This window comes from Populus euphratica, unplaced genomic scaffold, assembly GCF_000495115.2.
Source record: "Populus euphratica unplaced genomic scaffold, PopEup_1.0 scaffold51.1, whole genome shotgun sequence".
NCBI classification, from domain to species: domain Eukaryota; kingdom Viridiplantae; phylum Streptophyta; class Magnoliopsida; order Malpighiales; family Salicaceae; genus Populus; species Populus euphratica.
Window position 1 is genome coordinate 690956 of NW_011499932.1, and position 14716 is coordinate 705671.

Below are 14716 nucleotides of genomic sequence, written 5' to 3' on the forward strand. Positions count from 1 at the left end.
CAAATGCCTCCTTTTATAGGCCAAAAATTAAAAATATTAATTTGATGATTAATTGTTGAGTAGGTGACTATATCTTGACTTGGTGACAATCCTTATCTTCTTGTCTGAACAAAATGTCATTGTTAACATCAGAATTTGAACAAATAGTCTTCATGAAAGTTCTAGGAAATTATCTCAGTTTTTCAATTAAAAAAAATCAGTATATTTGAACTTCTAAAACTTGAGATATGGGTTAAACACTTAATAGTGTTTGGGCTGCTGCACAGATTTGATCTTCTCTTTTGATGCTAAGATTTGGACTTCTAAATGTCAGAATTGAGTATTGGACTCTCATGAATATTTCAGGTATATATCTTAGCTTTATAGTCATATAAATCAAACTAAAATCTAAGATTACAACTTCAGTAACTAAATATTGTTCTAGTTTGGACTGAACTAACATCTCATATTTAAACTTAGCTCTCTTTTTGTCTTCTCAATTTCAGTAGTTAAACTCACCAATCAATATTTTCATTTATATGATAGGACTGCATTTAATTTATCATAAATTAAAAATATCTTATATTTATTAGATATGTTATTATAAAATATATTCTAGTTAAATAATTATTGATATTTTAAATACAAAATGATAATATAAAATCTTGATAAAAATATATTTTTAAGTATTAATCAACTTTCAATTTATGTTGTTTTAACTTAAATTTCAATTTATTTTTTATTTTTATCATTTCATATATGTTTTTTTGTTTTTTTTTTTAATAAAATAGAAGTGAAAAATTGGATGACGATACTTATACATATAAATACACGAGCCCTTCATTTTCTTGGAATTATAAAAGTATAACATGATAGAAGGATCTTGTCTCCATCCATTTATGTCTCATCATGTTTAATAGAAACTAATAGATTACATGTATCATTACCATTAGCTTAAGGCTCTATTTCTAGAATCAGTCTAGAAGATTAGGGTTAATATTCTCACGAGTACGGCTTAGCTGTATTTAAGGTTCATGGCTGCTGTAGCTGCATGTGTTTGTCGATGTGTCCAAATCTCCCTGTAAATATTTATTCATATATATATACGCACATCCTTTTAGGTCACATTGGCCTTCCAATTTCTGGAACTCTGTGTAACAAAGAAAGGGAAGCATCGGTCACACAGACCTGAATGTCCGAACAATTCAAAGTTTAGATAGTTGGCTGTGCAGGTTGTTTAGATTAATCCGTGGATTAACAAATCAATTCAATTTTATTAGTTAAAATAATATTATTTTAATGAAAAATCTAATTTAAAATGAATCAACAAATCCCCTCTAATTTTTAAAAATAAAAAAATATATATTATTTTTTTATACATTTCTAAATAAAAAATTTTGAAAATCAATATTTATCATAAAAATAAAAAAATAAAAATCATAAAAAATATATTAATATAATACTTTATTATAATAAAAAAAATTTTAAAAAGCATTCAGAAAGAAAACACTCCCAATCAGGGGCGGAGCTGGTTTCATTTTACAGGGGAGGTTAAAATTAATATAATAATGTATATATTATTAAAAATATTTATTTATTTAAATTAAAAATATTAAATTTTTTTGCAGGGGCCCGGGCCCCTGCTTGCCGCCCCCTGGCTCCGCCCCTGCTCCCAATAAATTGGTGGCAAGATGATCGTTGAAATGAACAGCCTGATCCTGTGGAGCATGAGTTGGTGGCAGGTACCTTTACTCTCTCTCCACCTTCTTCAAACTTTGCATTAAATTATCCCACAACAGTCATTAATGTTGAAGACCCCATCCTCATGCAGACTTTAATTCGATTGAATATTTAATGTATTTGATTCAGAGATGCTTTCAACCAATTGAAGATTATAAAAAGAACTCGTTACTAAATTTGAAATTAGATTAATTTACTCACCTTGCTCTAACCTATTTTTTTTTTCTTATATAAGAAAATTATTGATTTTTTTAATGTATGGATAATGACCACCTAAATATAAATAATTTACGTGCAAATATTTTCCTTTTCTACTCGTTATAAAATTTATTGCTCACTACTTTATTTATATTGCAATGCACTAATTAAATCATATATATATATGCAATGTGACCAAGCCATGGGATGATCCTGTCTCTTCGCCATTTGGATCAACACCAAATTCATGCATGTCCCTCGTCTTGGTAAATGGTGATGCAAATAAATACTGCTGGCCTGTTGGGTTTAAATTATCCAAGTAGCCATGTTAGATAGAAAGAAGAAGAAGAAGAATGAATGAATGAATCTTCCTGTTAAATATTTATTGATTCTTTAACGAAGAGAAATCAGGAGAGGAAATACAAGAGAGGACTCAATCGATTTGTAGATAGCAAGTTTCTGATCTGAGCATCCTTTGGAATTCTTTGTGCTTGGAGATTCAATTAAATCTTTACATGGGTTGTAAAGTTTATAATATTGTTATCTTGTTTTTCAAACCATGTCTTTCAAGTCTGAATCTATGCAAAGGTATATTAATTATTAGCCGCTCACTAAAAACTAAAAATGTAAGTGATAAGAAAAACAAACATAAAAAGATATAAAAAAAATACTAAAATGGAGTGATTGCAACTTATTTCCCATCTATATCAATCTAGACAATCATAGTAAAGAGAATCAATCGATTCATCTTTATTTAAAAAATATATATATTATTTTAATAAAAAAAATTTCCTTTATTTAAAAAAAATTAAAATAATATTATTTTAATAAAAAAATTTAAAAACATCAAGAGGTTAAAAAATAAATTTTGATTGAGACAAATCCAAATTGATTAGGTTAACTAGAATTATTTTTTTATTATTAAACTCACCAAGGTTTTTGGGGTTTTACATTAATTGTGCTTACATGTACCACAAAAACTATAAAAGATTTTGGTTATTTTATTAAACAAGAAAAAATTAGTAACGAAACCAACATCAACAGTAAGAAATAGGACAGGCTGGGGAATGGGATTTTCAATAATATCTTAGTTTTAATGAGATTAATAGAAAGATTATCATGAACTCTTCAATATTTACGTTAATTTCAGAGTAAATTAATTATACAATATCCTTATTGTTATATTAATGATTTATAAATCAAATTATTTATAAAAGAACTATCTGGCTGGGGAAATCAAAATCTTAAAACCTTGCTTGTTGAATCCATGGCATAAATCAGTGCTGCTCGGAGCAAATATATATATATATATATATATATATAGAGAGAGACAGAGAGAGAGAGATTGACATCATCAGAATTCATCAGCCGTTTGATTTTTTGAATCAACATATATATATATATATATATATATATACACATATATGAGCCCTTCATTTTCTTGGAATTATAAAAATATCACATGATAGAAGGATCTTGTCTCCACCTATTGATGTCTCATCATGTTTAGCAGATGCTAAGAGATTACATATATCATTACCATTAGCTTAAGGCTCTATTTCTAGAATCAGTCTAGAAGATTAGGGTTAATATTCTCACGAGTACGGCTTAGCTGTATTTAAGGTTCATGGCTGCTGCAGCTGCATGTGTTTGTTGATTTTGTCCAAATCTCCCTGTAGATATATATATATATATACACGCACGTCCTTTTAGGTCTCATATGGCCTTCCAATTTCTGGAACTCCGTGTTACAAAGAAAGGGAAGCATAGGTCACATAGACCTGAATATCCAAATAATTCAAAGTTTAGATGGTTGTGCAGGTTGTTTAGATTAATCCGTGGATTAACAAATCAATTCCATTTTATAAGTTAAAATAATATTATTTGAATGAAAAATCTGATTTAAAATGAATCAACAAATCACCTCTAAGTTTTAAAAATAAAAATATATTATTATTTTGATACATTTTTAAATAAAATATTTTGAAAATCAATATTTATCATAAAAATATAAAAAATACATTAAAATCATAAAAATATATTAAGTTAATACTTTATTATAATAAAAACAATTTTAAAAGACATTCAAAAACAAAACACTCCCGATAAAAAAAAAAAAAAAAAAGGAAGAAAAGAAGAAGAAGAAGAAGAAGCAAGATGATCGTGGAAATGAACAACCTGATCCTGTGGGGCATGAGTTGGTGGCAGGTAGCTTTGCTCTTTCTCTCCACTTTCTTCAATCTTTGCATTAAATTATCCCACAACAGTCATTAATGTTGAAGACCCCATCCTCATGCCTAATCGGTCAAGACAATTAAATACGATATTAAATTAAATAATTAAAAAAAAAAGGATCATACCCTAGCACTAGACCATTGCAGCAACTTGGGTAAATAAAAAATTGGAAAAAAATGAGTGTGGAGAAGCATGGCCGTGAACTGATCACAGGACTTTCCTTTGTTATTTTAAGTTATGAGTCATCAGATTATTAGGTCAACTTCCATTAATTTTAAATAAAGCTTCTTTCGCACCTTAATCAATACTTGGAGAAAGAAACATGCGTCGAATGGACATGATTTATTCAAGGATTATTTTTATGCATTTTCTGATTATTTTTATTGAATTAGAACCAGATTATCCTTGATGGCGAATTGAAAGATCTGGATGAATTGTTTTTTGGGTTAAATAACAACTTTTGGTGCATTCTTTGTTTCTTTCTGATTATTTTTATTAAATTAGAACCAGATTTATTCAAATTAATTTAATCTTTAAAAACATGATGAATCGAACGAGTTTGATGCTTGATCATTAATGATTCAACATTTTGATTGGTAATACATTTTACAATTGTAATTAAGTGATTTTTTTAGAAAAATAGATATTTTTAATTTTTTTAAAAAATATTTTTCCTAATTTATTTTTTGTTCAATGTTATTAAAATTATATACATGTGTGACAAATTAAAGAAATTATGAATTTTAATCCCCAATTAACTTAATATTGAAGAAATCAATTAAAAAAACAACATGAATCAATTCATCAAACTCATGACATGAATTATTAAACTAAAATGACCTTAAAGAAAAAAAATAACATGGTTTAACTCGTAAAATTTGCTACTTTGATTTTAAAACTGAGATAACTACATAGAAAAAAATCACATAAATTATAAAGTTTGATTTTCAATTGTCTTTGTCGAATCTAATACTGAATGAAAAAATTTATAAAAATATTAATTGAAAATGATATAAAAAATAAGTCAATTCAACCCAAGTCATCTGTTAAACACTATTCTCGAGTCATGAGACTAAAATAATCTAATGAAAAATAAACTTAAAAAAATTATAAAATATAATTTCCAATTAAGTATAATATTAATTGATGAAATTAAAAAAAAATTAAAAAATAAGTCAATTGAGTTAACCTAATAAACATATAACCTCTTAGAAAAAAAAGACATGATTTAATTAATGTTAAAATACCAAAACCTATGAACTTAATTGTGAGACCAAGATATTCTCATAAAAAAAAATTAAAATAGATTATAAAACTCAATTCCCAACTAATCTAATGTTAAATAATAAAATTAAAAAAAATAAAAAATAAAAAAATCGAGTTAATTCGAGTTAATTTATTAAGTATTATTCTTGGCGAGTTAACTCGAGTTAATTTATTAAGTATTATTCTTGGATCATGAGACCAAAATAACCTAATGAAAAGTAAAAAAAGTTATAACATTTAATCCTCAATCAAATTAATATCAAAGGATGAGATTAAAAAAATAAGTTAATTAGGTTAATTCATCAAATATAAAATATATATTTTAAAAATATAATAAGTAAATAAAAAAATAAAATTAAAAAAAATTAATAGAAAAAAACACTATTTAATTTGTCAGAATAGGTGCAGTAAAACACCTCTCTTTCAGTTTATAGTTAATTCATAATTAATCTTGACTTAAACCGGCATTAAACAGTAACCCTGCAGGAAATAGGGTTGGTAGAACATGTTTTCAAAATTTTAACCGGATCGAATAATCAAATTGAAAATTATATCGATTTTCATTTTTAAAAAAATCTCATTTGACTCGTCAAACCTTCTTCGACAACAAAAATCACTCGATGGCCATACCACGTAAAAAACATAGGAGTCCTTCTCCTTGGAGATGTCAAACCACGTAAAACCGTACAAAGGTTTTGACAGTTCGGAACTTAGAAAATATAACCCTCGCCTCAGATCTCTCCAAGACTCTTCGATGACACAAGCAGAGCTATAAACAAGCATAGCAGTTTGTTTATAGAAATTAGCCAAAGAGGAAGACCCATGTTTGCATATCCACTTATTTCTGCTACAACAACGACAAAAAATAAGGTGAGAGCTTCACCTACAAGACAAACTTGTCGGTCTCTATATCACTTAACTTCCTCTTCCTCTCCTTCCTTCTTGCTTTCATTTATTGCACAGCCAAAACGCTCAGCTTTCTTTGAATCTGCCTCTTTTTGCATACATATCACAGCCTGTTTCTAGAACAAGTTGGTCAAAATTTATATATGGTCTGCATGAAGAGTACCCATCAATTCAAATTGATGGTTCTCTTCTTCCTTTTCTAGTATTTGTCATTAGCGAAAGGTACCCATCAATAAGCTGTCATTCTTGATTATGAATTTGCTGTTTATTAGGAGTGGTTTCGGGGTTTGAAGTTGTTTATCTACCGTATTCTTGAGGTACATGCATGACTCTGTCTATTGGTTTGCTTCCTTGACTCACCATTTTGGTTTCTCTTTAGTTTTGTCCAAATTTTGGTGTCTCAATTGAAGGGAAGAAAGATTAAAACAGGGGTCCTTTTTTCTTCCACGTTTATTCATGGTCAATTGTTTATACTTTATTAGTCTATGCTTTGGAATTCGATAGCCTGTTATCCTTTTCTTCTCTCTTACCTGGAATTTTCCTGAATCTGGGAATTGTTAGCTTTAGATGTATAGCAACCTGCTTTAATAGTTTAACTTGTGAGTACTGATTCAAGAGTGATCGTGTAATGTGGAGTTTGTCATTGGTTTGTTCATATAAACTGTCCATCAAAGCCCTTTTCTTCGTTTCCTGGATTTTGTAGCAGAATCTCGTTCTTTTGTTTATTTTGTTTGTCCTCCTCTTCTTGAGTGTTCATGGACCGATGGGGTTTGATTCGCTTTATGGGTTCCATTTCATTGTTTGTCCTCCTCCTTCCTGAAGCCTGTAAGGCTGGTCTCCAATATGTAGGAACGATCTATCCTGGGTTTCAAGGGTCTCAAATGACTTGGATCAATCTTAATGGGTTGTTTCTTATATCTAACAACTCGAATTTCGCATTTGGCTTCTCAACTACTCAAGATGTTACACAATTTCTGTTAGTCGTTGTCCACATGGGTAGCTCGAAGGTCATTTGGTCTGCAAATAGAGGGTCCCCAGTTTCAAATTCTGATAAATTTATCTTCGGTGGAGATGGGAAGGTTTCTTTGCAAAAAGGGGAAGCTGTGGTTTGGACAGCTGATACCGGTGGCAAGAGGGTTTCTGCGATAGAAATGCGGGATTCAGGAAATTTGGTTTTGCTCGGGAATGGTGGTAGTGTACTTTGGCAGAGTTTTAGCCATCCTACCGATACACTTATATCGAACCAGGATTTTGTTGATGGAATGAAACTTGTAAGTGATCCTAACTCCAACAAGCTGACCCATATCCTTGAAATCAAGTCCGGAGACATAATGCTTTCTGCAGGTTTCCAAACTCCCCAGCCTTATTGGTCCATCCAAAAGGAGAGGCGGATGACCATCGATAAAGGTGGTGGGAAAGTTGCTGTGGCATCTCTCAGTGGAAATTCATGGAAATTCTATGATGGAAACAAAGTGTTCCTGTCACAATTTATTTTCTCAGATAGTACTGATGCAAATGGCACTTCGATTGCAGTTCTAGGAAATGATGGTTTTATATCTTTCTACAATCTTGATGATGGAGGCAGTGATTCACAAACAAAAATACCAAGTGATCCATGCAGCAGACCAGAGGCTTGCGATGCACATTATGTTTGTTCTGGTAACAATGTATGTCAGTGCCCTTCTGGTCTTAGTAATCGCCTGAATTGCCAGACGGAGGCTGTCTCTTCCTGTGATCGTTCAAATGGTTCTACAGAGCTTGTGAGTGCTGGGGATCGGCTCAATTATTTTGCTCTGGGGTTTGTTCCACCCTCTTCAAGAACCGATTTGGAAGGTTGCAAATCCGCTTGCCGTGGTAATTGCTCATGCCTTGCGTTTTTCTTCCATAACAGTTCTGGAAACTGCTTCCTGTTCAGCGACATAGGAAGTTTCCAGAACTCTAATGCAGGCTCTAGCTTTGTTGCATACATTAAAGTTCCAAGAGATGGAGGCAGTGGTTCCAATGCTGGAGGGGATGGGAGCGGCTTCAAAAGCTTTCCAATTGTTGTGATAATAGTCATTGGAACGTTGATTGCCATCTGTGGTCTATTTTATATGGCGTTTCGCTATCACAGGAAAAAGAAGAAGATGCTAGAATCTCCCCACAACACCTCAGAAGATGAGAACTTCCTAGAGACTTTATCTGGGATGCCAATCCGTTTTAGTTACAGAGATCTTCAGACAGCTACTAATAACTTCTCGGTGAAGCTTGGACAAGGAGGATTTGGCTCAGTTTATCAAGGAGCTCTCCCAGATGGAACCCAACTAGCTGTGAAGAAGTTGGAAGGCATGGGTCAGGGAAAGAAAGAATTTCGAGCTGAAGTTAGCATAATTGGCAGTATCCATCATCACCACTTGGTCAGGATAAAAGGCTTCTGTGCTGAAGGAACTCATCGCCTTCTTGCTTATGAGTTCATGGCAAATGGCTCTTTGGATAAATGGATCTTCAAGAGAAACAAAGAAGAATTCCTGCTGGATTGGGAAACAAGATTCAATATTGCTGTAGGAACAGCAAAAGGACTAGCTTACCTCCATGAAGACTGTGATGTTAAGATCATTCATTGTGACATAAAACCAGAAAACGTGCTTCTTGATGGTCAATTCCTTGCTAAAGTCTCAGATTTCGGCTTGGCCAAGTTAATGAATCGAGAGCAAAGCCATGTTTTCACAACATTAAGAGGCACCAGAGGGTACCTTGCACCAGAATGGATCACAAATTATGCTATATCAGAGAAAAGTGATGTTTATAGCTATGGCATGTTGTTGCTTGAGATCATTGGTGGAAGAAAAAACTTCGATCCAACTGAATCTTCGGAGAAGTCCCATTTCCCTTCTTATGCATTCAAGATGATGGAAGAAGGGAGACTGAAGGAAATCCTTGATTCGAAGCTGAGGTTAGACAATGACGACGATAGGGTTTCCACGTCTATTAAAGTTGCATTATGGTGTATACAGGAAGATATGAATCTCAGGCCATCAATGAACAAAGTAGTCCAAATGCTTGAAGGTCTCTCCCCAGTTCCACTGCCACCAACTTCATCACCATTGGGTTGCCGGTTTTATTCAAGTTTCTTCAAATCAACAAGTGAGGAGGGCACTTCCTCAGGACCATCGGACTGCAATAGTGATGCCTACCTCTCTGCAGTGCGACTTTCCGGCCCTAGATAACATTTGCTGAGGGGAATCCTTATTTCTAGATGTAGATTTGAGCCATTTCTGCATATGTTTCCCATATTGTTCCTGTATATTTGTTATATTACTTTATAGTTTTGCCGCACTAGCCATTAGTTAATGCTTGATCGCTTTTGTACTCACTGATTTGAGATGTAAATTAAGAGTGTCGACTGTGACAAAGTGATAAAGCATAGAGAATTTCCACAAAATCGCGTCTTATTTTCGACTAGATTCCAAGATTTAAAAAAAGGACTAGCTGTAAATGATTAAGTTATGGTATAAGTATTGCCTAAATCCTTGCTGGAAATACACAGCCATAAAATCATCCTTCTTGTTGGCATGAATACTCTGTTTCCACCAGAATTTTTCTTCTATTTTGGTCAAGTAGCTCTTTGTATTCCCTTATTTCCTAAAGTTCTAAATGCTCGTCCCTATTTCAAACCAGGAGGCAATAAAAAACAGAAGCCCTCCACTTGTTGAAGAAACTAGCCAATAGGATAGGATCTTTTGGTTCCACTACTCCGTGACTCAACTTCGTCCAATCACTACCTCTCCAGCTTAAAAAAACCTCCCTACCCTCCATAGAGCAAAAACGAAAGCACTATCTTAACACAATCCATTAAAAGAAAGAGTGACAGGCGTGCATAGTAAAGTTCGAATCCAAGTGCGGAGGAAAGGGACAAGCCCCTCCCACCGCTAGGCCACAACCTCACTTGCTAGGATAGGATCTTTTGGTTCCACTACTCCGTAACTCAACTTCGTCCAATCACTACCTCTCCAGCTTAAAAAAACCTCCCTACCCTCCATAGAGCAAAAACGAAAGCACTATCTTAACACAATCCATTAAAAGATGTCTTCTTTAACTATCCTCAGCACCACCCAACCCTCCTCTCTTCTCTCCTCCACTTCTCCTCAAGAATTCAATTTTCCCGCCAAATCAAAACGACCCTTATCCTCAACTGTCAAATTTCGGGCCCTGCCCTTCAAAGCCTGCGCTTTCCCCCCTAACAACAATGATAACGGTTCTGATAATCGTAGCTTAATTATCCTTTTTTTTGCATAAGCAAATTCTCTTCTTGGTGTTGTTATATTGTTTTCAATTGTTTCTTAGTGGATTAATGAATTCAAAATAGAATCTTGATTGAGTTTTATTCTTTTACAGGAGAAAAAGATGATTGCTTTTCAACTAGAAGGAGTTTACTTGTCTGGATATCAACATTGCCTTTTCTATTTGGTTTGCATGAATTTCTGGAGGATCTTAGCGCTAAAGCATTGCAGTAAGTTAAATAAACATACCCAGTTGTTGCTTTGGTTTTGGATTTGCATATTCTTTTGTGAATTCTGGATTATTTAGGTATATAACTCTTGTGGCTTCACTAGGTTCCATCATTAGAGGTTGCTTGACGTTGCTACTTAAGTTTGCTAGGTGGGAATTATTGGGTTTTTGACCAGTGTGAGCACTATCTTCATAGATGATCCTTTAATTTGTCAATGCCACCTGCCTATGGATACTTTTACATCAGAAAAAAATGGGTTGGATTATGTAGTGTGTTTTTATGTTAATTAGTGCGTGTCTTTAGATGCTGTACCTGTTGGTTTTTGGTTTTTATACGCTTATTCTTTTCGTTGACGCTAAAGGTCGGATACAAACACGTATATACTCATAAAGGAAGAAGTGAGGAAGGTAGTATCCAAAGGCAAGGCTGCTGGTGTACTTCGTCTTGTTTTTCATGATGCAGGAACCTTTGAAATGGATGGGAATTCAGGTGTTTATTTTGACTAAATGATATTAGTTAAAAGCTACCAACTTCTGATTCCTTTCTTATTTGTATACCATTAAAATTAATGCAGGCGGGATGAATGGATCAATAGTTTATGAACTTGAAAGGCCTGAAAATGCTGGTTTAAAGAAATCACTGAAGGCATGCACTCAGTCTCCCTTGCTTTTCTTGTTATAAACAGAAATTTGAACTTTTTTATCTGCAATTATGTTTGCAGATACTTGTTCTATATTAGATTTTTTGCTTTGGCTAAATTTCCTTTTATCTAAATCCAGCCTGGTCAATCTTAATACGATCTCCTGCCAGCTAACTCCAGAGTGGGTGCATTGTTGTTTAGATTCTTGACAAAGCAAAGGGTGAAGTGGATGCAATACAACAAGGTGGTTATCTGAAATGTCACTATTTAATGGCTTCAAGAATAATGGACAGTGTGGTGCCTGGCTCATATGTTTTAGATTTTTCCACTATTAGTATCCTGGGCAGACATGATAGCTGTGGCGGGAGCTGAAGCAGTTTCAGTTTGTGGAGGTCCAACAATACCTGTTCAGCTAGGCAGACTAGATTCACTGTAAGAGGCTGGCCTTTAACCTTACTATTTAGCAAATAATAAGACTTGACTTGAAGTGAACTGGATCATCTTATAGTTCATGAAAATATTTTCTACTAGCCTTGTATTTGAGTTTGAAATTCATAGGAAAAATACTTTTCAATTTAATGTAGAATTTTGTAAGTGGAAATTTGAGTGTTATCTACTTACAATTCTTGGCCCACATTATTACAACTGTTTTATCTTTGTAGGGAGCCCGATGCTGAAGGCAAACTTCCTCGAGAATCTTTGGATGCACCTGGTTTGAAGCAGAACTTTAAAAGAAAAGGCTTATCGTGGGTTCTTATCCTTTTCCCATAGACTCAATTGTTGTCATATTCTTCCTGGGCTAAGTCAATTTGTAGTGAGGAATGTTAGGAAGATATTTTCAGCATATTTATCATGCTCAAGTTTCATTTTTACTATCTTGTCTGTGGAAAATATAACTTTCCTTTTATGGCAGAACACAGGAACTTGTCGTGTTATCTGGAGCGCATACTCTTGGAAGTAAAGGATTTGGAAGTCCATTTGTTTTTGACAATTCTTACTATAAAATTCTTCTAGAAAAGCCATGGAAATCTTCAGGTAAAAAAAAGCTAACATGAATATCATTTTTTTACAACTTTTCTTAAGACTAGCTGCACAGCATAATCACTGCACAATCTCATATTACCTAGTAATGTCGTTTGACATCTCAGTGCACTGTTGGTTTAAGCCACATGCTTGAGTTGAGTCTATACTATTCCGAAATGATAATGTACATGAGGAATTATAAGAAGTTAATAAAACTTAATCCAAAACCATGGAAGATTACTTTTTTCTCACCCAATAATTTTTCAAGCCAAACTTTCTGCTAGATAAATCAAAATTGAGACAGAAGTATGAACATCTATTAATCTAATTTGTCCCTTTTTTGCTTCAAAATTTTCTGTTTTCATATAGGCATTTGCGAAACTGATATTTTGATCTGATGTACTTTACATGATCTGCTTTATCATTTCTGTTTTTTGAATGTAGGTGGTATGTCAAGCATGGTTGGTCTTCCTTCAGATCATGCTCTTGTTGAGGATGATGAATGTTTAAGGTTTGCCATTTTCAAAGATCTCTCGATCAAAGCATGTTATCTCTGAAGTCTTGTCTGCGTTGTCTCCTTACTTTGCAAAGCAGTTCTAAGCTGTACCCTCTATGAGTGAAGCATATAGCCTAGCCAGGGATAATGAGTAGTTTGGAATTCAATAACAAGGAACCTAGCAGATGATAGCCATAATAGTTGTGAAAATTCAGACATAATAACACATGCCTGTGAAAATGCATTTTCCACCTGCTGAAAGACACAAACATAATCAAGACTAAAAAATTTAAAGTATTTTACTGAACTACAATTTGACAGTACATCGGAGTTTTTGCAGTCATTTTACAAACGCTCAACTATGAACACATGCCATGTAATTCTTATCATGTAATGAGTGTTTAGTTTGTCATCCAATGCATGTGTTTCGGTTTTTTGTGGGACATATATATCTTGTCTTAAAGACATCCAAAGAGACGTGGACATGGATTCTATTTCCTAAACTGGTCACAGCTAACTCTTCAAATCGTTTCTTGCCTTATCTTATATGTGCTTAACCTGAACTAAACTTGTTTAACTTTGATACATTGTAGTATAGATTTGAATTTTGATTACCTTTTCCTTTCATTGGTTAAACCTGTGTTCTGTGCAGATGGATCAAAAAGTATGCTGACAATCAGAACATGTTCTTCAACGATTTTAAGAACGCATACATCAAACTTGTCAATTCTGGTGCGAGATGGAAAAGCTTGTAATTGGATCAAGATTTTTACTTTTGTTTACTTATATTCATAACTGAGCCCTTGTAGCATCCACCAAGAAAGAACACGCACGATACATACACGAAACGGCTGCTTCAATGGTTCAGTGCTCTTGGATGTGGTGTAGTGGGGTTTATTATGCTTGAAATTTAGTAACTTTTAATTAGAGCAAGAGACATATGGGAGATCTAACAGCTAGGTTGTCCAAAAAGCTCGAAAAAACGAGTAATTAATATATATAACATGCATGGTAGCCAGGTTGTTGAGAACATCCTTTTTGTAGCCTGTTATGCAGGGTCTTAACAGGGCTTGTACTTGGAGGTTAAAACCTTAAATTATGGCTGTAATATTTATGCAAGATGGATTGATAAATGATAATCACACAGGCTCAGCCCTTGTTACATGGCCAGTCCCTTGTTGATGCAAGGGTGAGTGCTATACTTTCATGAAAATGGAAAGCTAGCCAGTAGATGCTTGTGAATAATGCAATCCGTAATGGAACGAAAAGGAAAACTCAGTCAAGTGGTTAGCAACTCCTTGTCATAGGACACTGATGCGTTTGTCGTTCATCGTTATTCTTGTAGAAAGAGAAGTGAGGTGCTGAGTTCAATTTCCATTATATATTAACTCACTCAGAAAATGGCGAAATATAGGAAAATATGAATTTTCTAGCTCGAAGACTGCAGCTTTAAAATATATCGAGAAAATTTTGAATAGTTTTTTTAATAATCAATCTTATTTTTTAAAAAAACACTAGGAAAGGAATAAAAAAAGGAAAAAAATAATAGATTAATTCACTATAAAATCAGGATTGTAGAATATGATGGTTAAATTTCAGTATGGATTAAAAATTATCTATGTTGATATGAATTCAAGGTGTGATTGTAATTTTTAATTTATTATGACCCGATAAAAAATAATAGATCAAAATATCTTAAAAAATGTTTTCATCATTACACTTTACAACAAAAGCAAAATGGGTG

General features: G+C 33.2%; 2 protein-coding genes across 4 annotated transcripts; both read left to right on the top strand.

The window, feature by feature from the left end:
* The first annotated feature begins 6076 nt into the window (after positions 1–6076).
* Positions 6077–9745, top strand: LOC105136152 (G-type lectin S-receptor-like serine/threonine-protein kinase SD2-5). The gene is made up of 2 exons (XM_011041381.1): positions 6077–6288; positions 6597–9745. Exon 2 carries the CDS (start codon positions 7080–7082, stop codon positions 9528–9530), a length of 2451 nt encoding a protein of 816 aa, XP_011039683.1. The 5' UTR covers positions 6077–6288; positions 6597–7079; the 3' UTR covers positions 9531–9745.
* Positions 9746–9994: 249 nt separating this feature from the next.
* Positions 9995–14142, top strand: APX6 (ascorbate peroxidase 6). 3 transcript variants are annotated; one of them, XM_011041383.1, is made up of 11 exons: positions 9995–10141; positions 10366–10558; positions 10699–10813; positions 11175–11302; positions 11388–11458; positions 11655–11697; positions 11789–11885; positions 12116–12199; positions 12367–12488; positions 12921–12987; positions 13625–14142. In XM_011041383.1, the coding sequence occupies exons 2-11, from the start codon at positions 10387–10389 to the stop codon at positions 13725–13727; spliced, it is 1002 nt and encodes a 333-aa protein (XP_011039685.1). In that variant the 5' UTR covers positions 9995–10141; positions 10366–10386; the 3' UTR covers positions 13728–14142. The 3 variants fall into 3 exon arrangements, 2 of the variants coding, with proteins under 2 accessions (XP_011039685.1, XP_011039684.1); XR_844304.1 differs by lacking the exon at positions 9995–10141 and having other exon boundaries at positions 10294–10558; positions 12374–12488; XM_011041382.1 differs by lacking the exon at positions 9995–10141 and having other exon boundaries at positions 10294–10558.
* Positions 14143–14716: the final 574 nt, after the last annotated feature.